Raw genomic sequence first — 23,342 nt, forward strand, 5'->3', positions numbered from 1 at the left:
CATCTACAGAGCTCCCTGTCATTTAATGTTCAAGTGCACGTGCTTTGTGGCCGCAAGTTCCATTTAAAGGTTATGTTGAGAGCATCAGTGTGCAATGCATCGTCCCCCATGAGAAGAGAAAGAAACCACCTTCTGTCCCAGCACAGGAGAGATGGCCGTGTGTCTGTTCAATAGACGGGGCTGTTTTGTACTATGAAAGTGAATTTCTTATCAGCCCAAAGTCCCGTGGGACCTGTCTCACAGTTGAACATTAGGGCATCCTTTATAGCTGCCTACACAAAAACGTTCACACGACCAACTTCATAACACAGTAAACCCCCCCATTGTGACCGAGGTGTAATGGGCGCTGAACGCAGTGGGCTCAACCACACGTAGTTGACGCTTCAATTAGGTCTTCTACGATAGTTGAACATGCAACGCAAATTTGCTTTTAACTGCGTCTTTATAAACAGGAAGCATATGTTCCTGATTGTTAATTTCTCTCATATAACAGTGTCGTGATCCAACAAGCGAATATTCAGAAAAAGGTAATAGAGTAGTATTGGTAAATCATTGATCAATAAGGTAATTCATCAAGAAAGAGGCCAACCACGGCCGACACGTTTCCTCTTTTTTTAGAATTACAGGATTTAATGCTTTTCTCTCCTTGAGAAAAATTGTGAATTAAATATCTTTGGATTTCAGATGGTTGGTCTAACCCTGTTTAGGTTCTTAGAAATTGAGGTGACCGCTGTATATTTTAATCTTTCAATAGTTACTGTGAGCAATTTAACACAAAATGAAACATACTCAATTTAACATTAAGTATTACATTAAGCAGAACCATAGATTGAATAATTGTGGGATTATTTGGGATTATGTGGGAACATATGCTGCACACAATTTGACAGATTAAGTTGACTGTGAAAATGGATTTTGGTTTTCTCTAAAGAACAAACTATATATGACTCAGCAAAAGAGCATCCCAAAAGACACACAAAGAAACCGTTCCTGCAGCCGGAGAGCTGGAGAGAATTTTTAGAAGTAAAAGTGCATTTGGTATAAATGCTTATACAGGCTTATCATTAAGGCACAATGGGAAAGCTGTCCATTGATGCAACTCGTCACAGAGCGTCCAGGAGAAGATTCTTCTATTCATCTCATATTCTACGGGGCTGTGGTGAGAGGGATACGGGGACAATCTGCTGCTTCCATCACCGTGGGGAACCCAGCAATGAGACTTTGCCACATTAATGTGCAACAGTAAATGCCATCCATGATTGATAGGTGCAGTCGCACAACCTGAGAATCCTAAAAAATATCCATCCAGGATACTATTAACCAATGAGCTCCACAGGACTGGAAAAAGATCACTGCGTTGTTAATAAGTTTTATTTAAGTTGTGTTTTTATAGCCTTGATTTCTTTCTTTTTCTAGCTTAAATAGGAACCAGTTTCAGCTAAAATGTCCTTTTTCCAGTTCATTGAAGACAAACCTAGTGCTGTGTCCATCCTGAAATACACTTTATAGCATATATCCATCTATTACATGTAACCTGAAAGGTGTTACGCCCCCTTGACGTAATTCATCCGGCTACATTACTCTCAACATTACACTGTTTGTGTTTGAGGCCAGCCAACGTCCCTCTTCAGTGACGAGCAAACCGAAGACTCATCAAACAATCAAAATGCTGATCAAACCCTCCTCGTCTGCTAATGGTGAGATGCTGTTTTTTTGCTGCTGGGTTTGGAGATTTGGCCTGAAAACAGTCTTATGAGGATTGGTCTGGCTGGCTAGATGTTGGGGAGGTTTTCTAGCAGCCAGCTGTATTACTCATTGGGGGAAGTTTTGTTTACTGCCATTTGTGTTCTGATTCATGTTTTTTTTAGCCTAAATAGGGAGTTCAGCATTGTTTCTCTGTGTTTTGTTGGGTAAGCTGAAGTCTTTATTTTAGTGGGAGAGTTTTGTTACTTTGGTTGGTTTTCTGTTAATCCAGCAATCAATAAATGTCGAGGTTACTGAAGTGTTCCTGCTATACATGCGCTGAGAAGAGAAGAAAAGGCTTGAAAAGTGGGACGAGCGCATGCAATTGGAGAGAAATAAAAATATTTGTATATGTTTTTTTTTATTTTTCGCTGCGGCCTTTTCTCGCACCGCAACTCCATACCCCTTTTGCTGGCATCGGTGGGCCCGAGCAGTGGGTTGCCATGTTCCCCTCCCTTGTGGGAGCTGGAACGTAACACAACCACGATTCATTTTTATTTTATTGCTTTTATCACAGTAGTAGGCTTTAATGAACAGTAAATAAACTTTGGCTTAACGTGATGCTTTTCATACATTGTGTTTCATTTGAGAAGATTTTCAAGGGAATGCCAGATTTGAAGTACTCTGTGTCAAGGAAATTATTAATGAACTCGTCACAGCCGAGTTCCCCCACTTTCTTTCCACGGAACCATTTTGACACACATGTCGCCCCGGTTCATTAACAAGACTGTTCAATTGTACAAAACAGCTGACTTAATTGTACCAGTCAGTTGAAAACTGAAATGTTAATACTGCAAAAGAGGTAAATTATGAAATTCTTGTGATGTTGTAAAGAAATGTCAACCGATATCCATGAAACACTATTTTATGCCGACATCCTTTTGAAGTGAAGCTATAGAGCTGAAGAGTTAACTATAAATAATAAATGGAGAACAAAAGATTTTGACAAATGTGAACAAAAAAACTCCAATGTTTTTATAGTTCTTTAACTTTGCATTGATTTTGTTAGACAGATTAAACTTGAAGTACCACAGAGCACGTGTAATCTGAATTAGACGCCCATAGAGTACATCTGATATGAATGAAGTAATTTAAATATCTAATTTGGTAAATGAGCTATAGGCTGCTATTCTGATTGTGTAATATGCTGAACGGAAGATGAAAATCCCCCGATCATCCTAACTTTACTGTACAAATCCCTTTTGTATGCCCTGTCAGACACACTTGGGTCCTGCACGGAGGACAAACAGGACACGTAAGATTTTCCTTATTAACAGAGAGCAGCGCGGCGGTTATTGTGAGATAAGACTTTGAGAAACTGGGTGTGATGATGGAATTTTATGCTGAAAGTCTCATTATAAGAGAACTGAACATTTGTAACACCACCAGGAAATAAGAAAAGCAGTATCTTTATAATATTTAGAAACTAATACATTCCTGTGAGAAAATGTGGTAGAATATAGAGCCTGGGGTGAAGATGGCTGTTCACTGACAGCGTTCGATCAAGACACATAATTTGTGTCTGAGCTTATTGCGCTTGTGAGATCCCGTTGTATGGATTTTTGCCATTATAACATGCTAGAAGACCAACAAAATTGTCAAACTGTACGGTGGGGCTCGGCATTGGCTGCAATGCTGCCAGAGAACAGCACGCTCAGTTAGATACTGTAGTCTGAGCTAAAGAAAACCTGGCTGGCGGCACAAATATTATATATATTATAAGTGGCTCGGTAAAAATGTCAGCCATACATCCCGAAATAGAGCGGTGCAAGCTGCTCATCTAAAACATTTAATTATATGACAGGCCACTAGTCATCTGATGTGTTCAGATCCAAGGGTAATCATTTGAATACAATGAGCACTCACATGTCCGTGTTGACCTGCTTCGAGCGCGAGCGATATGAAAGGACATGCAGAGTTGAGTTATTGTGAGCAATTATGTTATCTTGAAAAATATCTGGTATAAATGTCTCCCATCTGATTGATCTGTTGTGTTAAAACAATTAAAAAACGACATGTTTCAGTACTACATTGGAAACGTATTACTGAAAAACATATTACCAAACAATAAAGATTATCAAATTTTAGAATTTAGCAAAAGTGGCATGAGTTATGTATGAAAAAATCATCGAAATAAAAGCACTCAATGCTGCAATTGTATTGAGATAATATACAAAAGCGAGACAATGTTATCCACAGTATTGTGTACTATAATGCATGTGTCCACTTCACACAACGCCATTGGTTAAACCCCGTGTGTAAAGGCCTTTTTAAAATGCAGCAATTCAATTAAGGAAATAGTCCAACAGTACCATTTAGTAACAGTTTAAAACTGAATCCTGATCGATGTGTAGAAGTACATGATATCATCTTCTGTGCCACTTTCAAACCCTAAGTACCAGCGTTTTGATGCTTTAGCGAATTGGTGAAAAAAAAGGGACAATAATAAAGACAAACTTCCATTGTGATTTTAACTGACAAACAGCCGCAGCAGGACCAACATCAAGAGCCCAATCCTCCGGTTTCCTGTTCATTTGTCACAATGACTTAACTCACATCATCCAATGGAGGCTCAAGCTTTCTTCCCCACCCCCCGTGCTTACACACACGGGATATAATCAGTGTACTCTTAATTGACTCAAAAAGCGTCTTTAGAGATCACAGCCTAAAGCACCTGCTGCTCAGCCAACATCCTCACCAAAACCATCATCAGCCAACCAGCATCCTCACCAAAACCATCATCAGCCAACCGACATCCTCACCAAAACCATCATCAGCCAACCAGCATCCTCACCAAAACCATCATCAGCCAACCAGCATCCTCACCAAAACCATCATCAGCCAACCGACGTCCTCACCAAAACCATCATCAGCCAACCGACATCCTCACCAAAACCATCATCAACCAACCAGCATCCTCACCAAAACCATCATCAGCCAACCAGCATCCTCACCAAAACCATCATCAGCCAACCGACGTCCTCACCAAAACCATCATCAGCCAACCAGCATCCTCACCAAAACCATCATCAGCCAACCGACATCCTCACCAAAACCATCATCAGCCAACCAGCATCCTCACCAAAACCATCATCAGCCAACCGACGTCCTCACCAAAACCATCATCAGCCAACCAACGTCCTCACCAAAACCATCATCAGCCAACCAACATCCTCACCAAAACCATCATCAGCCAACCAAACCTCCTCACCAAAACCATCATCAGCCAACCGACGTCCTCACCAAAACCATCATCAGCCAACCGACGTCCTCACCAAAACCATCATCAGCCAACCAACATCCTCACCAAAGCCATCATCAGCCAACCGATGTCCTCGCCAAAACCATCATCAGCCAACCAACATCCTCACCAAAACCATCATCAGCCAACCAAACCTCCTCACCAAAACCATCATCAGCCAACCGACCTCCTCACCAAAACCATCATCAGCCAACCGACCTCCTCACCAAAACCATCATCAGCCAACCAACATCCTCACCAAAGCCATCATCAGCCAACCGATGTCCTCGCCAAAACCATCATCAGCCAACCAGCATCTATGCAGTAAAGAGGTTACAGCGCACTGTCAAAAGTCGATATCCTACTTATCTTTCCAAAACCTTAAGCTTTACAGTTTGAGACTTGGTTTATTCTGATCATATTAATGAAGACTCTCTAGAGAAATTTAATCCTGAAGGGACACTCCTTAAGGGTTTATTCTCAAACCGTTTCATGTTTTTTACAGTGGTAATCTTTTTTCTTCATGAAGACCAATTAAATGTCAAATTCTCCACAAGTTGCATCACAGTTGCTGTCATGAAGAACGCCTCTGTAAAATCCTAAAGGGAATAAGTTATGGTCCACCAGCTTGGCCACAAAGTCGAGACCACGGGCCGCCTTTCAGCTGGTGAAAATATTACAGTACCCAATGTTCATATGCATCCATTCTCTGGCAAGCAGAAAAACAAAATAAACCAATTTAGCAGGTCTATGAATAAATTAATGTATTCCATGAAATTGCCATGTGTCTGATCTGCTCCACTACGGGGATTTTATCCTCCGAGAGATAGAAATAAATGAAGTGATGCTATGAGTCTCTCAAAAGTGTTTGCAGAAGTGAATTCATGCAGATTAACAACAGAAATGGTTGCTGGTGTTTGCATGTGTGATTCGGGAAGAACAATACAGAATACGTTTTCAAATTTGCAGACGCAGGTTCAGGTGTGCTTTGAGGTAAACGAACCGGAAGCATCAGCTGAAAAATATTATCCAGGCTCTGGTTCAGCTACAAACAGAGGCTCACCTCTCCGTGAGGCTGTTTGCTGAGCAGATGAGTTTGCCTTTGAGCGCTGGCAAACAAGCATGAAGACAGTTCATAGGTTCAGGGTATTCTGCAGTGTACGTGATATCATCGTTCACCGCTTGCACCCATCTGCTGGCTCATTTTCTATTCAACAGCTGCGGAGCAACGACCGAGCACAACTGCAGCCAGGGAAAGGTTCCCCTCTTAGCCAACGTCCAGAAGGGGGTTGGGGAGGAGGGATCAAAGGCCGGTTATCTTGTCAGCTGTCACGGGACTGGAACAGCGGTTAACAGAGTGCTTTTTCCACACAGACAATGATACATGGGCGGGGAGTTTTAAACGGCAAAGTGTCTGGCCAACGGATTCACTGCAGCCCTGCAGTGTGTGAGGCCGTTAATGGTTTATACTCAGAGGCAACGCTGTCACTCCCTCTTGTTCTCCTTGTCAGCCCGACATGAATGAATCACATCGGGCGCTGGCGAGAGAAAGGAAGTGCAGGTCGGGGTGACGGTTGAAGTCTCGGGGGCACAGTGTGAACTGGAACGTGTGGGGTTCGCACCTTGACAAGTAGCTGCTGTCTCGCTGTCGCGCCGTCCACCAACCGCTCACACGCACAAAAAGGTGATATTTAGAATAATGAGCATAATTTATTCAAGCTGCCTTCCTCGAGTTATAATCAGACAGCCACCAGTGCTTCCTCCCACACAGTGTGACATTAGCACAGTATCAGCTCACACTGTGTTTCAGACCTGACAAACAGCTGGCGGCTGAAAACATCTGTCCAAGCTGCATAATTGATATTTATGCAATTGTTTAGCACGTAATTCTTCCATGTGTTTGCCGTGTAGTTTTTTTTTTTCTGTGCAGCTCCAAGACGTGTAGAGTAGATGTTTTCAAAGCAGACAAACATAAAGAGAGTAAAATAAAAAATGAATGGCATATACACTTGCTCCCAATCAAAGTTGGAAGAAAAGTTTTGAAACTGACTAAAATCAAGATCTGTAGGATAGCACAGGAACACTCCAGTTTATTACTCATTCATATTCTCTGAGCTTTTAGGACCTGCAACTAAATATTTGGAGTTAGAATTAGAGATAAGTACAACTTCCCTTTTTAGAACAAGAGCGTACAGCATATCATACATCCCATGGAAACTCACATTTCTATACATGGCTTGAAAATGTTGTCTGTTTACACACCTCTTTTAAGCTATAACTTGAGTTGTAGCCGTCCAGACTGCTCAGTATGGCCACAAACGGACTCCACTGAGTGCCAATCACACCCAGCCAGCATGGTGTCCTTTAAACACATCTCCAGGTAACAATGTTTATGTAAAACCTGTTTTGATATCATGGCGCATGGATACATTGGTATGGTTAAAGGATGGGTTCACTTTTTCTTAAAATACATCTTGAAAAAAATCCTCACACGTGCACATTGCCAGAACTCTTTTGGTTACTTTAATAGTTTCCTCTGTTCTAGTTGGCCGTGAAAGGTTCCCTTGTTACGCTGGTTACATCGACCAATGACACACATAAGTATATAGAGCATATGAGTCTATGGCAACATTAACGAGACGAGATGGAGGGTAAGCAGAGCCATCAAGGAGGGAAGGGGCCACATACTTTTTTGCGCTTCAAGAGTGGGTTTCCATGTTTTGAGTGCCTTTTCAAAGGTCGCCATTCACAGCTTAGGAACACAGTGTGTGACACCGATGTGAACAGGGGGGAGTTGTCCTGCATTTGTAAGACACAAAAGAAGAATCATGTGATATACAACTTTATTTATGGGGCCCCATGTTGGTTATGGCAGAAGAGCAAAAGGTTGATTGACTTAAGAGAGGAATAAGGGAAGAATTTGATGTTCAGGCACAGCCCTCCTGTGGGGGAGTCTCCATGTAATTTGCACTAGCAAAACTAAAACCAAGAGAGTGCTTGTATAGAAACACTGGCATACACCATGAAACATGAAAATATTTATATCCATTGCAGAATTGCGTTTCCTTTTTGTCACCCCATGCCATTCGTGCACACACCCATAAACGGGGTATTGAGGTGGAAACAGCAATGGCTCTGATGAAAAGAGAAGACAAAGAAACAAAGAGATCAAGAAACGGTGTGTTTCCATCAGCAGTAACTTCCCAGTTCCCGGCAATTCTCCAGCCTTGATTTTCCCCCGTACTTCCATTTGCTTTCATCGAGGAGGGGAACACCCTTGTGGGGGGAAGATAATGTAAGACCTCCATTTGCTGAACTGTTGGATTGTGCACACATGCTGTCCACACTGCAGATCGCCGACTCCATTCCATCCGCTCCATCTCTGCATGTCGCCTCATGGCTGATCCCATTGCGAGCAAAATTCAATCTCAAAGGGAAAAGACTTGGCAGATATGCATCCTGGAATGATCCCATCATAAAAGTCGTATTGGACGCAAATGTGTGACCATGGCCACAGAGACTTAACTATGCCGTTAAGCGCAAACCAGTCAAACTGCATTTCCTGCACTGAGGTTTGGTGATGGTAAAAAGGAAGACTTGGGGCTGGTGAAAGTTCTGTTCCTTTATTCGTATTCGTCCTTATTCTTCTGCAATGGTATAGTTGGCATTTGACTGTAGAATCAGTGTTCATTCATCCCGTAATCAGTTTTGTCCAAATTCCTAGGATTCCATAAAATGTACACTCATTTTGGATTACAACTTCACCGTCAGAAAACACATATTGTAAGATACACTGAAACTTCACTGCGGCTCTCAACTCAGGACCTGAACGAAAGTCAAAAGAGTGACAGCAAAAATGTAACGTAATGGCTCCCCGCAGGTCCAGCCCAGGACCATATAAGTGAAGCAGCCTGAATTGAGGAGGCTCTCGTCTATTTTTGTTTTTAGGAAAATAACTTCCTGGACTGGACAACCACAAAAAAGACTTACTTGTGTTAATTAGTCATTCAGTCGGTTCCGTTTTTGTTGACCTGTCAAGTGTCACTCCTAGAACTTGCTTTTGCTTACATGCTTAAATGGCAAATGGCAGATTCAGGGACTTCACCACCTAATGGGAAAAAAAAATAAACATTTTTCTGATAGATCAATTTTAGCATTGATTTTATCCTCTATATTTAAACCCAGGAGTTTAATTGTTTTTAATCATTTACATATACACACATTTCTCGTAATGCAATGAGAAATATACGCTACTTCCAAACATAATTCAATAGCTGCAGGTTAGCAATCACCTGCTGAGACTTTACAGTTTCCCACTAAGAGCTTAGGTACAAAATATTTGATGTTTGTTTTTGTAAACATGGGCAAATGTAGATCCAACTCGGTCCACGTGTTTGTAGAGGCTACGATCTACTAAATCAATGAATAGAAGTGTTATATGGTTGTGCACTTTGAACCATGCAGTAAAAGTCCGACCTCTCTTGGTTTTCCGCTCAGGTCTGACACAGCCGTGAGAAGTGACAGGCAGTAGGAGGCTGAGGTGTGGCGCTGGCATGGGGGAACAGTGTGGTTCCTGCCTGCAGACACCCTATGGACCTGATTGTTGATTGCAGGCAGAAGTTATATACATGAGTGTTTGGCCTGTCTTAAGTTGTCAAGATGATTTAGTGCCACTAAAACCACCCAAGTAATGTGGTATATAAGCACTTCTGTTTAGTTTAATGCATTTCTGTTTTCTGTCGATTTATATCCACTGAACTGAATGAACACATTTGGCAAAAGCTTGATTTCATCCTCAGTTTCTCCACTGAATCTGATAAAGAATATAAAGCGCACATGTGGACAACAAAGTGAAAATGATTCAATTTATTAGCTAATGTAAACTAGAGGTGGAGGTTGTTTGTGTTTGTACTGAGGACACAACAGTGAGTAAATTCATCTTTACTGCTGCTGCTCCTTGGCTTCCCTTCTTTCTGAGGATCTGCAGCTCATGCACGTAAATAAAGAAGTGGGTCTCCCTCTAAGAGACTAAATAGGTGAGTTGTACTCAAGGCTAGTTAGTTTTTTTTCATTTAAACAACAAAAATAACAGATGTTTCATCCAGGTGCTTTACAGCTTAACTGCTGTTTGACGCAAGAGAGTCATACAAATAGACATTGATGACTGTCTGCTATATTGATTAGAAATATCTTCTTTTCCATTTCTCTTTCCCTGTGATTCTCTCTGTGTCGGATCACTTAAACACACATACACTCTCACACACACAAGATTCTATTAAGATTATCCTGTATGAAATGGTACCAATTGAAAAACTGAAACTTTCTCTCCAGCGCCAAATAAAGTACACAAAGCAAGAGCTTCTCCTTTTATCAGTGGGAAAGGAAGTCCTTGGTTCCTTATCCTCAACAAATTCTAAAGAAATAAAAAAGCATTTCTCTCTGAATATCTACCAAACAACTACAACAGAAGATTTCACTGGTGGATCTATTCTTAAGAAATAAAAGGCATCTTTTTATATTTGTATTTTCGCAGTAGGCATTATGTAAACAATCTTAAAATCACATTCATTGGTTATATTGTTCATGTAAGACAAAATTCACACTGTTCTGTTACAGTCTGCATGTCTTTGTCCTTGTGATTCCTCACTTGTATTTCCTGTCAACCTATATTGACATTTCTTTTGTGTTTGCATCATTATGGTGTTGTGATGTCAACACCATAATATCTCAAACAGCACACACACACACACACACACACACACACACACACACATAAACTGTTTTACAATAATACTGTGTTATTACACAGGAATTATATCAAGTCTACTGTATAAGCCATGTAAATATTTACGTACAATAGTCCATACCTTGGTGACTTCTATGGTGTGAACCGCCATGGTCACTGCTAGTTGTAAGACAATGTAAAAGCATTTTGTATTTCATGGCATACGGCGTATTGTTAAAAAAACAAATCAAAGAACAAGATGAGCATCCCTGAAATCGGTGCTTTCAAATAAAATAAAATTTAATAAAAATCAAATAAAATTATAGCCAGAAATTCACATTAAACACTACCAAGAGGCTTTGATCTGACACGGTTTTCCATCTTTTGGTGCCAAGTATAAAGTACTTTTTTTTTTTTTACAAATGGTGGCAACCAACTTTTTGTGTGGCTCTCATGTTTTCCCTCCAGTCAGCAGTATGTTCTGTTTCATGCTTTCTGACAGCTAGTGATGGTGCTTTAAAGAGTTCGGAGGCCGAGTATCAAAGTTGGCAAGCTGTACTTTTAACTGTGGAATACATCACTCTACCTCCTTCACCAAAATGATTAGAAACTCATAAACACATGTCTGTGTTGTTAAACCTTTCTAAAAGCTGCCATTGGTGTAGCGTCACGTTAGCTGCCATTTAATCTGAAATGCAGCTTTAAATCTTTTGGAGTTTTGTACATATTCATCCTTAAGTCAGTTTAAGCCGGTGGGGAATTTCCGTCGTCTCGACTCTCTCAGAAGAAATGTAATAAAGTGAAGTAGCCGCTGAGTTGAGTAAATCACTGCAACGTATAATAATTTTTTTCAATTCAACATATGTTGTATCAGATTTACAGTACTGGTACCGTACATCTCCTGAAGTGTAAATCTAATGTGTTGTTCGGGGCGACTGTGGGTGAGTGGGGAGCACGGTCGTCCTCCAATCAGAGGGTTGTGGGTTCGATCCCAGGCCCGGCTAACCTGCATGTCGTTGTGTCCTTGGGCAAGACACTTAACCCAACATTGCTCCTGTAGCTGCGACTACAGTGTATGAATGGTAGTTACTGATGGCAGGTGTCACTGTGTATGGTTCTCCTGTCATCAGTGTATGAATGGGTGTGAATGGGTGAATGATGTCATGTAGTGTTAAAGCGCTTTGAGTGGTTGGAAGACTAGAAAAGCGCTATACAAGTACAGTCCATTTACCATTCAACAATTGGTTAAAGGGTCCTTCCACCTACCAGGGATAAAATGTTCTTGGGAGGCAAAGCGGTGTGAAGGAGCGCTGCACAGGCTCTGTCCACAACGTCCATGCCACAATGGGGAGGCTTGTCAGCTGTGATCGATATATCTTCCTTTCCAATTGATTGGGGGGAGCACTTTCAGTCACTTTTGCCTCTTGAGAGCTGGCACTTTGTTGAGGTGAGAGTCCACTGACACAGAAAAGAAGGGTTGATTCCCTGCAGCTAAGTTGCCAATTGAATATATTTTTAAATCGGTTTGAGCTGTGTGCTGATTCAGTAACCTGGCTATTGTGGTCTTTTACGGATGGGCTTTTGGAAAAGTCGCCTGTGATCATCTATGTGTATCCATATGTTTGCTTTGAGAAATGACATTCCATCCTAATTTGTGATCAAGCAGTGAAACCGTTTGGGCTGTCAGTGTTGTGCATTGATAGAGCTTCACTGGATAGGCTGAGTGGTGGTCATTATGATAATGTGACCTTATCTGCTTCTCCGACCTCCATGTAGAACGTTGAATAATTGATATGCATGCTCACAATTTATGTCAAATCTAACATGCACTGTTTAATTTAGTTAAGAGAAAGATTAGGCCTGAAGTCTCTGCATCTATTTCCGAGGGGATTTACAATAAATGACAGCACTTGTACTTAAGTGAAATTGTTCATGTCGTTTCAACCTTCAATATCAACTCCGACATTGTATAACATTAATTAGTTAGACATTCCAGCCCGGTGAAGTATTTCATTTTCTTCTCTTCGTCTTACATCATGTCTTGGATGCCTGAACTGGTAAGTGAGAAAAAAGCTGTCTAAGTCTGATGCACATTGCTTTCTTTTTGTTGACTTCAAAACAGGATGGCAAAAAGACGTTACCAGTACCTGTAATCACAGCTGAAAATAATGCTGGATACAACAACAAAAAAAATCACATACTCTTTGTCGTCTACCATTTGCACTGATTATTCTGTCAAACCTGTTTTTCTCACTGGTTTAAACTTTCAGGCCTTCCGTATACTTTTATTGCTCTCTATACCTAAATCCTCGCTATGGGTTTCCTCAGTTGCAATTTAGCAGCAAGAGGTCCACTGTTTGAATTACTAACCAATGTAACCTTTCGTTTCCATCTTGAAGAAGCGATATTCCATTAATAAATATTCTTCTGGACAAACTAGCAAAAACATCTATCCTTGGGGAATTCATGTTCATTAAGGTTCAGTTTGAAAGACCGTCCAAAGGTCCAGATTAATATCCACGTGAGCTATGATTTCGTTGCCATATTGAAGTACCCTGACCATTGTATTAATGTCTGCATAGAGTCAACATCTGACTGAACGTATATGAAGTTCAATGACACCTTAACAATATTTGTCAGAATGCAAATTGAACTAATATTAAATGATCGCTTTTTGTAAAATAAAGAGCAGATTAAAATTATATATATATTGCATATGTGAAGAAACGGAATTGTAAAAGCATTCCTAATTCAACCGCCTTTCATCTTTTGCGCTGGCCACCTGTAGGTGGGGCATTACATGTATTGCGCAATTGTGCAGGAAGTAGTGACAGAACGCATCTTATTGGTTGGTGTCTTTCTCTGGACAGTTGAGCGGATCACAGGCTGGAGAAGCGGCATGGGTTAAAAATGTATTAATTCCACATCAACCTTTAGTTTCAGGTCTGGATCCGTATACAGCGGCGTCTGAGTTGGTCTTTTAGTGACATCTCATCTATTCTTTAATTATGCAGTATTATGTGATTAACCCCCCACTGTATTTTCTAACCATTATCTGAGTTGTATTTTCTTCATCCTCTTTAGGACATGCTGTTCCCAAGAGGATGGATGAGAAAAGTAATGAATGACGAAATACGATACTGAAATAGAAAAAAAACTAGCATTCTCTCTTCACTCTTCATAAGCTGGTATAAAAGTGCAAGAAATGACTTGAATCACACAAAACAGTAGATATGTCACTTTTCCTTCCTGTCTGTAAATCTATTAAACACAACACAGGGAGCAGACAGCACCCAGCTATCCCCTCTTTGCGGTGTAACGTCTCCTTGGAGGGCTTCAATAAGCTTGTATATGAGCGACTATTGACTTTCCTGCATTTTGAGTTGTCTCCTAAAGATCATGAGATAACACAATTCATGTTGTTTTCCAGCAGTCAATTAAAGGTTATTTTAGAAGGTGCAATAGGGTAGATTGATAAAGTGAAATTAGTATTTATGTTCACAGACATAATACTATTTAACACAGTTAGTGCCACTATTAGTTGAAAAATCCTCAATGACTAATTTAAATAACGTATTTAATGGCAACTTCAAATTTATTTTGTTTTCCGCCATCGAATAATAATAATAATAGAGTGTGATCCTAGATTGTGGAGACCTCATGAATGTAATAATCCACCTATGCAGATCCAACGTAGCAGCACGAGCCTGGTAGCCGGTGTGCATATATGGCTGTGACGTTTCAGCGTGACCTGGAAACCAATTCCTGTGGTATCTTTCACACAACTCACACCATTGTTACCATTCTGACACAACTTTAGGAGCTTATGTCACCAAACGTTTGCAGTCAGCAGCTATCGTAACCTGGTCGGTCTACAAGCATTTCAGAGAACTTCGGTTCCCGTGTAGCATAGAAATCCAAAAGGATCTTCAGATCCAGTGTTTTGTTTGTCAGTTCTGGGCTACATAAGAGAAATGGTGGTGCAACAGTGAAGACTCCATGAAAAAGATCCTCCTCTTATGAAGAAAGGAAGGGCTCATTTTAAGCTGACAAAAACACCTTATTAGTTTTAGGTGACTACACTTATAAAGAGGTAGCTATTACCATTAGATTACATTTCTACTAATGGACTCCAGAAATTCTACGCTGGACCTTTAACAACCGATTAACTATGAAGACAAAACATTAATTAAAAAGACTTTGGGTAAACCTCATTGTATTGTTTCTTTAAAATAAGTTAATAAGTTCACCATATTCAAAAATACGCTTTTTTCATTCATGCAGAAAATGATTAGCTTGGTTTATTTAAAAAGAAATGAGTGAGATAAAACGGCTATCAACATTTGCTTTAAAAATCTGTACACGTCTATTCTTTAAACAGCCAGCGGTTCCAAATACTTTCTGGAGTTTCATTTACTAGACATCCAGTTAAGACTCACGACATTGTGTCAATAAGTCTGGAAAATCCTCCATGTCAACATCTTTTCTATAAAAACTCGGAGCATTGTAATGGAATGGAGCCGGTGGAACCCAATTCAGGATACTCCAGGAAACATTTCTTTAAAAGGTTTTGTAGCAAAACAAATGATTGCAGAACAAAACCAAGGACCCACAGAAAGAAATTAAGAATGTGAAATGAGTTCCAATCTAAACACCCTTATTTTGCAAAACAGTGTTCATTATTAATCACAAACCATCAACTCGAAGGCAACATTAACTGTATTTTCCTGTATACAATAAAATAACGAGTACTGCATGTAAATTGATGTCCAAATATGTTGCAGTGTTGTTAGACAGCTTGTTATGAAAAGCAATCTCTGAAAATGACCATCTCTGCACAAAAGTTGAAGCACAAAGTAGAAAATGTGGAGGCTACTACTGCTGAAGGATCAATTAAGAATTGTCACTGTCAACCATGTTTCTTTTCACATTTCACCAAACATGAGTTGGTTAAACATTCTGGAAGATTGTGAGACCTTGAGTTTCCGGGAAAACACCATAACATTTGGACTCGGATCCCTTCTTCTCAATGTTTTCAGTCCAAGTAGTTTGCTTCGTTAGTACGAAGGTAAACTCTCTGCAAACAGTACAACCAAACACCCACACAGCAAAATTCTTAGAGTTAATTTTCCGGTGTTTAGTGCAGAGTTGAAATCACACTGCAACAAGTTGATTTAACGCTTACAGAGTCAACTGTACAAAAGAGCTGGAGTCATCATCCAGTGTCAAGATCTGATTCATTTGCGACACTTAGTAGAGTTAAATTACTGTAACTCTTTGATAGGTTTGAAATGTAACTGTACAGTGTCACACTTCTTGGTGTTCGGTTTCACTCTACGTTCTATGACGCACAAAGTAAAATGGGTTAAAAATGCAATGTTGCTTTGGATAAAGGTGTCAGCTACATGACATGTAATGTATTTAACACTGGGCAGATTTATTTTTGACACTTATTCCGAGTTAACTTGTTAACATTTCGTTGAGTGTTGATTTAACACTGACAAGATTGGGACAATATAAACAACCGCTTAGACTCAAAATCGAATCCCACAGAGTCAATTTAACTCTCTGAAATTTGCTGTGCATACGTGGAATCCAACTTTCATACGGTGTGCCACCTCTGACGATGCATCCAGTCGTTTTTAAACATCCATGACATTAATGCACACAGCCAGTCCTGTTAGGGACCCGGTTTTCTTAACAGTTTTCCCCCAGTCTGTGCTTTTGTTTTGCTTGTTTTGTTTTTCCACCTAGAGTTTCCAACCGTGTGTTCCAGCCCCACCCCTCTCCCAAGTGCCCAGCTATGGCTCATTCCGGGGATCACTTGTGACGAGCATAAAGGCTCCTGCATTCAGAGGCTCGTCGTCAGTCCGGCCCAGTACCCAAGCTGGTCTCAGGTGCCGTTGAGACTGAGATACAGCAGCCAACCAGTTTTTCATTTTTTTTTTTGTTATTTGTATTAGACCCACGGAGTACCACAGAGTACACGTGACCTGTTTTTGAGTTGGACTGTGAGTATGGTGTTGGGCCTCGGGTTTCCACACCAGACCCTGCTTGATCCGCCCCAGACCGCCAGACGTCGGTGGAGTTTCCCTCCTGACTCCAGTTGAGCCAGAGGAGCGCTTTGTTTCCCTTATTCACCTCGTTTGTTTTTTTGTGGAAAATAAAATCATTTGGGCTGTAAATCCAAGGCTGCTGTGCGTGTGCTTTTGGGTCCACCTAATACACCCCCCCCTAACAAGTCCACTGGTTGATGAACACAGGGGGAATGTCAGTGATTACACCATGTCTGGTGGCGCAGCATTGGGAGCTCCAAGTAGAGATGCTCTCATCTCTGCCTCTCGAACAGAGTTCTCCCCCTGTTGAATGTCAGTAGGAAATACGGAGTCTAGAAAATAGCGCTGCACTTTGATTATATGAGAGTGACAGCAACTGTTTCATGTTTCGGAGAAGTAAAATATTCCATCCCATCAAACTCCTTTTTGCTGAATCAAAAATGCAAACCGTGTTATCTCCTGATCTGCATTATAAGAAAGAGAATATACACCTTGGGTTTTTTATTAAAAATCAAAACGTGGCTTATTTATTCTTCTCTTCAGACCCTCCCACCACAATTTTCATACAGCACATCAGCGTGGGTGTAGGGATAAAGTAAAGTTTAAGACATTTAAAAACTGTCGTTCTTTTTGTGGTCCTAGATATAAGAATTTTTGACTGACTAAACTTGCAACTGATTCACTAACAGAATCCATAACAGATCTTTACCCTAATCACATCAAAACCACAGAGCGCTGAAAAATGTTGTGAAGTCTGATGTCAACTTTAATCCTGAGAGAAAAAGATGTCAAGAGAAAAAGCTCTTTTTCTTGCCATTCTTTTTGTAGCTTTATGTACGAACATAAATATCACGTACAGTGATACTTACACACCTGTAGTTGTTGGCACTGAAGGTAAACTCAACATAAATAACGCAATTAGCCAATTACTTTATCACAATCCTGTTTTGAATTCACTCACAAATGTCAAGGCAGCAGATATTTGCACCTGTGGAAGCCGGTTACATTTGTTATTGTTTTTTTTTATAAGTTCTTTAGTGGGCCCATACAGTGTGGTCATGAAGCTTTACATTAAGTTTGATTATAAACCATATCAAAAATGGAACCTGCAGCATAAAAGATAAAAGATTCTGGACAGTACAATTATATAGAGCCTTATACAAGAAGGTTGCCGTCCAAATGACAACATCCTCCTCTGATTTAAAATGACACTGTTACTGCTATAGGTGTGTAAGAGGTTATATCTTGGTTGGATAAAGGGTACCGAAACAATCCCAAGAAAAACTCACTCGGACTCTTATTGCTACTGTGCCATTTGACAAGCTACAGTGTGCCAATGGTGGCGCACAAGTTTTCCCAATCCTAGTTCAAGGCACCATCTATGCGTGTTTACACACAAAAGACACATAATGGTTTTCTCAATTAAGTCAGAGAAATCGTTTAGATAAAATAGTGATATGGATAAAACCAGATATCTGTAATAACACAGACTCACTTAATGGTCTTCTTTTCATGTGTTTGATAATGGCCGTGACATCGAACAGGGTCTGCTCACTTCCACGAAAGGATACTCCACTACAATGGAGATAAATGGAACATTTCTCAGTGTCCTTATTTTCAAAAGACAGAATGGTATTCAACTAAATGCAAGGCCGGTTAAGTATACAGCATCATTCAAGGGAATCCAAAGTGTTTTACAGCCAGGATTTAACAGTGTCTATACTGTCTTGGCGACAAATATTTTTGGACGCTGGGTGACGTAAGAGGCAATTACTTTTTAACATAAGATACAGCAAAGTGTGAACCCCAGAATAATAGTTTTATTAATAATAATTATCGTCAGAAGCCGACAGCGCTGCATGCGTAAATGTTTCGGCAACAGATTGTAAAAATTAGTGTTGAACCCTTTCTGGAGCAAAGTAATTGTTCTGTCATATTAGTCTTATTTATCCCGCTAGTGCAAGAAGAAATTGATGCACATTTTACAGAACCAGAATTCACAAGCCTCAGTTCCGCTCTGCAACGTTTGGCCGTATGTCACTAGCAGAATATGCTTGGGTTGATGGGTGCACATGATCTGTCTAACTTTGCGTCAAATTATTTGTTCAGTCATCATTTCTGCCGCTAGCACAAGAGAAAATTGATGTGCATTATATGGAATCAGAATTCACAAGCCTCAGTTTGGCTCTGAAGCGTTTAGCTGTATGCGGTTAGCAGTATTGAAAGCTATAAGTTAAGTTATAAGCACCGATCCACTGTAATGTGAATAGAAACACATCCAAACATTTGACACATCATCCAGATGTGCCAATCAATCCGCGAAAGGAAAAGCAAACATTAGTGTTATTCTTATTATAACAATGGAATGGTTAACTTTGCTAACCAAAAAAAAGTACTAAAGGATAGAAATAGGACTTCCCACTTGTAAAATACTTCTTACGGTAAATTTTTTATTTTGAGATTTTAATGCAGAAAATTGTGACATTCCAGGGCTTAAGGTTAAGGTCTAAGTTGCACCTTTTGTTAAGTGGCGATAGTTTGCATCTCTGGTATTGAAGTATGAGACCATTTAGTGTTATATAGACTTATCGTAACTACTCCTTAACTAAAGCATTATTTCTGCCTTCATTTCTACATTTTTGTGCCACAGACTAGAGGTGAATACTTTTTAATCTCTCTTCTTTGTAGCCAAAAGGAATTATTTCCATTTATTTTGTCAATACCCTTAACCCTGTATATCCTCACAGAAGGATTTTCAAAATAAAGAATAAAATGCATTGTAGGTGCATTGTGAGTGTTCTCACAACAACAATATCAGTCATTTCATCAAACGTTGGCAACGTGTTTATGTTCAAATAACAAAGCCCATAGCGGCTGTGGTAATTATGCCTCTTGTCCATCGGGAGCCAAGGTGCGTATTGTTATGGTGCCAAAAACTCTGCAAAGGTAGAGTGCTGCTTGTTTTCCGCGTGACGCTGAGAATCAATGTTGTTTTTGTTCAGCCGCGACGCCAAGCCTGTGACCTCACCTTGATCACGTGTTATGACGGTCAGCAGAGCAACAAAGGTTCCTCTAACCCAAACATATTTCCAAAACCGTTTTACTTTTGGGTCCAAATCTAGTAGAGAACTATAGCTCCTTCACAACATGACTGTCCTCCCTCCTTTGCTCCCGAAGGACAAGCACTGTAATTACTACCGCTGCTACTGGGCTCTGCTACTTAAACAAATGTCGTTTTTGAGAGTTCCATGGAGTGTTTTGGGAGGACAGTCTAACATGCCAATTTGTTCTTACAAGAGGCGCTTCCCACTTAGCCCCCACTATCTGGCCTTGCCATCTCGATGGAAGGGCATCACTTGTACTTTCCACCGTGTTATCACAGTTCCCCCTCTGTCAAGAGGCCCTTCCTTCGTATTTACCTGACATCCCTTTGCTGACACTGCACTTTTTTGCAGTTTAACTCTCCTCCTCTTCACCAGCACCAAGGCCCCATCTGTGGTCAAGGAGGAGGAGGTGGGGAAGGAAAGGGGAGGGATACAAATACTGCTGCTGATTTACAGCCCTGCCTCTTCGTGACAGCAACTTTTGGAACACGGAGCCACAGTCAGACGGACGGCTCAAGGTGCTTGTTACATTCATTTCACGCTCCTTGTCTGAAGCGGCGGCCCTGACTGAGCTACACTGCACTAAATGTTATCAAAATTAGTGTTATCAATCATGTTGTAGGTTAATACCATGGGCACACTTCTAGTAAATATAGCTGGAGCTGTGAGGTTAACGTAGAGCAAAGAGCTGAGGGACTGAATCCCGCACACACCTGGATTCGTTTGTAGGAGAAGTGTTCGGCTTGTTAGGAAAGATCCATCAAAAAAATGAAGGTACGCCGTGAAACAGAACACGGTCTGACGGCCAAAAGAGCTGTGAGCTAAATAAAGAAATAAAGAAATAAAAGACGATTATGACAATGTCTGTTTGGCCACACAGACGAATACTGCAGCTGTTTTTCCCGCAGCAGGAACCCCCCCCCCCCAAAAAAAAAGAACCGGTTTGTATGGGTCCTCTTTGGCTTAGTTTGTATTCCAGTATTTTTAGTTCTTCTTGTTCTATGAGTAGAGATTGAGGTCAAAAGAACAGCCCTCCTGGAGAGAGAGATCTCCTTTAAAGGATCCACGCGGGGACATTAAAGAAATGCTTTGAATTATAATCAATGTGCCTTTGGATAAGTGGCCCAAACGTTCTGGCGTGTAGCAGAAAACGTCATGACATGAAAGATAATGAAAGATTAAACAAGTGAGCACAACATCCATATTGCGAGTGATTGCTAAACATGCCATCCAGATCCACAGGTTTTAATTTGCTGCTATTACAGCCGCCACGTTTTATTCTTGGTGCAAAACTGAAAGCCTGACTGAGGATTGTCTGTGCTTGCTCACTTTGAACCTCATAGTTTCAATGTCATACCGTCATAAAACTTTCACTGAGGCTAACCCAGAAGTCAAGTCAGGCTTTTTCTTATAATGGACACCATTTTTCAATTGACTCTCTTCTTTCCTCTCTTGGGTCCGAATCTTCTGAAGCCATGTACCAATCGAGAGACGAAAGGCCAGCCCTGCAATGGACCACAATGTGACGTGAATGAAGAAGAGAGGGGGGGGGACTAAATCAAATATTTGAAAGTGTAATGGACTGTTGCAGGTATAACCTCAACTGAGCATTTTAAACTAAAGAGAAATGTCATTGCCGTAGGACTTATGTTAGCTAGTGATAACATGTGCGGTGTGAGGAGTGCAACTTTCCGAAAGCAGGTGTTAAAAACAAAACAGAAGGTGCTCTTACAATCCATGGCTATGAGACTTCTACATGGAATAAATAGACTAGTACGGCGTTTCAAAAAGGAAAAAACAACAACAAAAAGGTGTTATGTGACAGCTCACGGAGATACCAAGGCTGCTTGGCAATCAGGGTAGCAATGGATGAAAGAAAAAAGTGCAGTCAAAGAGGTAGGTCTGCATATAAACAGGTCAAATATAGCAACGCTTTAAAATCTTTAAGTTAGAAAGTCCAACATGATGAGTGAAGAGGCCGGTTGTGAGAGGATTGGAGGTTTGAGTCTCTACGGGCATGTGGATGTGTCCTTGGGTGGACACTTAACCCCAACATTGCTAGCGTAGCTGTGACTGGGGTGAATGATATTTACTGATGGGCAGATGGCACCTTGTACGGTAGCTCCTGTCATCAGTGTATGAAGAGGTTTGAATGGGTGGATGTTACTGTAAAAACAATTCGGCAGCCTAATTTACCATTCGGCTCCTTTTATTGCTATTAAAGGCCGAACTACTGCTCAAAAAAGTACTGTGACTTCAATCGACCACAATGACATGGTCCGTGTAATGAGAAAGAAATGCTTCACTCCGGTATCATCCCTCCTCGAACAGGACTCGTTGCGTTTAGCCTTCCCATCCGTAATAATTATGCAACAAGATGTGGGTTCGGGCCGCTACCCACTCATGCTATAAAGATGCCCACATAGAGCCATCAGCATGTCCTCCTCAACACCTGCATAATGGACTTACACAGGAACAGCATGTCAAAAATGGTGAGACGGCTCCTGTTTGTGTTGGTGGTGATGGAGAAGGCAAACAAAAGGCACATCTACACCAAACCAATTCGCATATTCGGCCAAAAGATGCCCACAGCTGTTAGACACAGCATTTGATGCTTTCTCCGTCATGCCTTTTATTTTTTCTCCCACATGCGCGTGCCTGCACACGCGCGCACACGTCCCCCACGCAGCCTGCCGCGTGCACCCGCAGACCTGCTTGCCAATGCACAGCAGTGGAGACCCGGACAGTGCGAGTGGCTGCCGGTGAACGCTGCCTGGCGTCTCTACTGCTCCGCTGGATGTTTGCGCAGAGGACAGCTGCCTGCGCCGCCGACTGCGCCGATCCGACCGCCGCAAAACACACCTTGTGTCCACCTCTTAACTTTTCCAACGAGTGACGGTCTTTTTTTTTTTGCTTTTTTTTTTTTTCTTGTTTCTCACATTTATATTTTTTGCAGCACGCACCTGTTTGAAGATTCTGCTTGCATCTTCAGAGGAAGCCCGCGCAGCCGTGCGTTTTGGCATCCAACTTGGCGCTTGATGGATATTTGTGTGTGACTGGTCTGGAAACTCGAGGAGCATGGACGCGAACTTTAAAAGCTTGTTCCTCTTTTTCAACATCACCTAGAGACAGTGTTCTTCATTAAATGAAGGCAGGTGAATCACCCCTCGCGTGAGAGGCGCGCAGAGCTCAGGGGCTCTCCAGGTACGGACGGAAAGGAGAGACGACGCGGTGGAAGTCGTGATCTGTGAGGCGGATTGCGCCACGGAGGACAGGGAGAGGGGGGTGGGTGGAGCGGACCGATGAGACAATATGGGTAAGTAAGTGAAGGGATTGTGTCGTTTTCACACGATGGCCGCCAGGGAACCACGAACCCCGGGATTCCGCAAATCATGACTATCATTAGTTCGGACGCACTCCGCACAACAGCGTGGGTTGAATCGCCCCTCTGGCGCATCTGTGAGTGTCGGGTT

At 41.3% G+C, this 23,342-nt stretch overlaps 1 protein-coding gene across 2 annotated transcripts in view; it reads left to right on the plus strand.

Moving 5' to 3' along the window:
• Positions 1–22,542: 22,542 nt before the first annotated feature.
• Positions 22,543–23,342, plus strand: part of LOC120832003 (leucine-rich repeat transmembrane neuronal protein 4) — a 36,411-nt gene continuing 35,611 nt past the window's right edge. The window contains exon 1 of one of the 2 annotated variants that reach the window (XR_005714140.2): positions 22,543–23,185. Coding sequence is in view for 1 of the 2 variants with exons in the window: in XM_040198002.2 (XP_040053936.1) it covers positions 23,182–23,185 (4 nt within the window). In the remaining variant the exon portion in view is untranslated. The remainder of the gene's footprint in view (positions 23,186–23,342) is intronic. The other variant, XM_040198002.2, reaches the window with a different exon arrangement.

This window comes from Gasterosteus aculeatus, chromosome 14 (assembly GCF_964276395.1).
Source record: "Gasterosteus aculeatus chromosome 14, fGasAcu3.hap1.1, whole genome shotgun sequence".
In the NCBI taxonomy this organism is placed as follows: Eukaryota; Metazoa; Chordata; class Actinopteri; order Perciformes; family Gasterosteidae; genus Gasterosteus; species Gasterosteus aculeatus.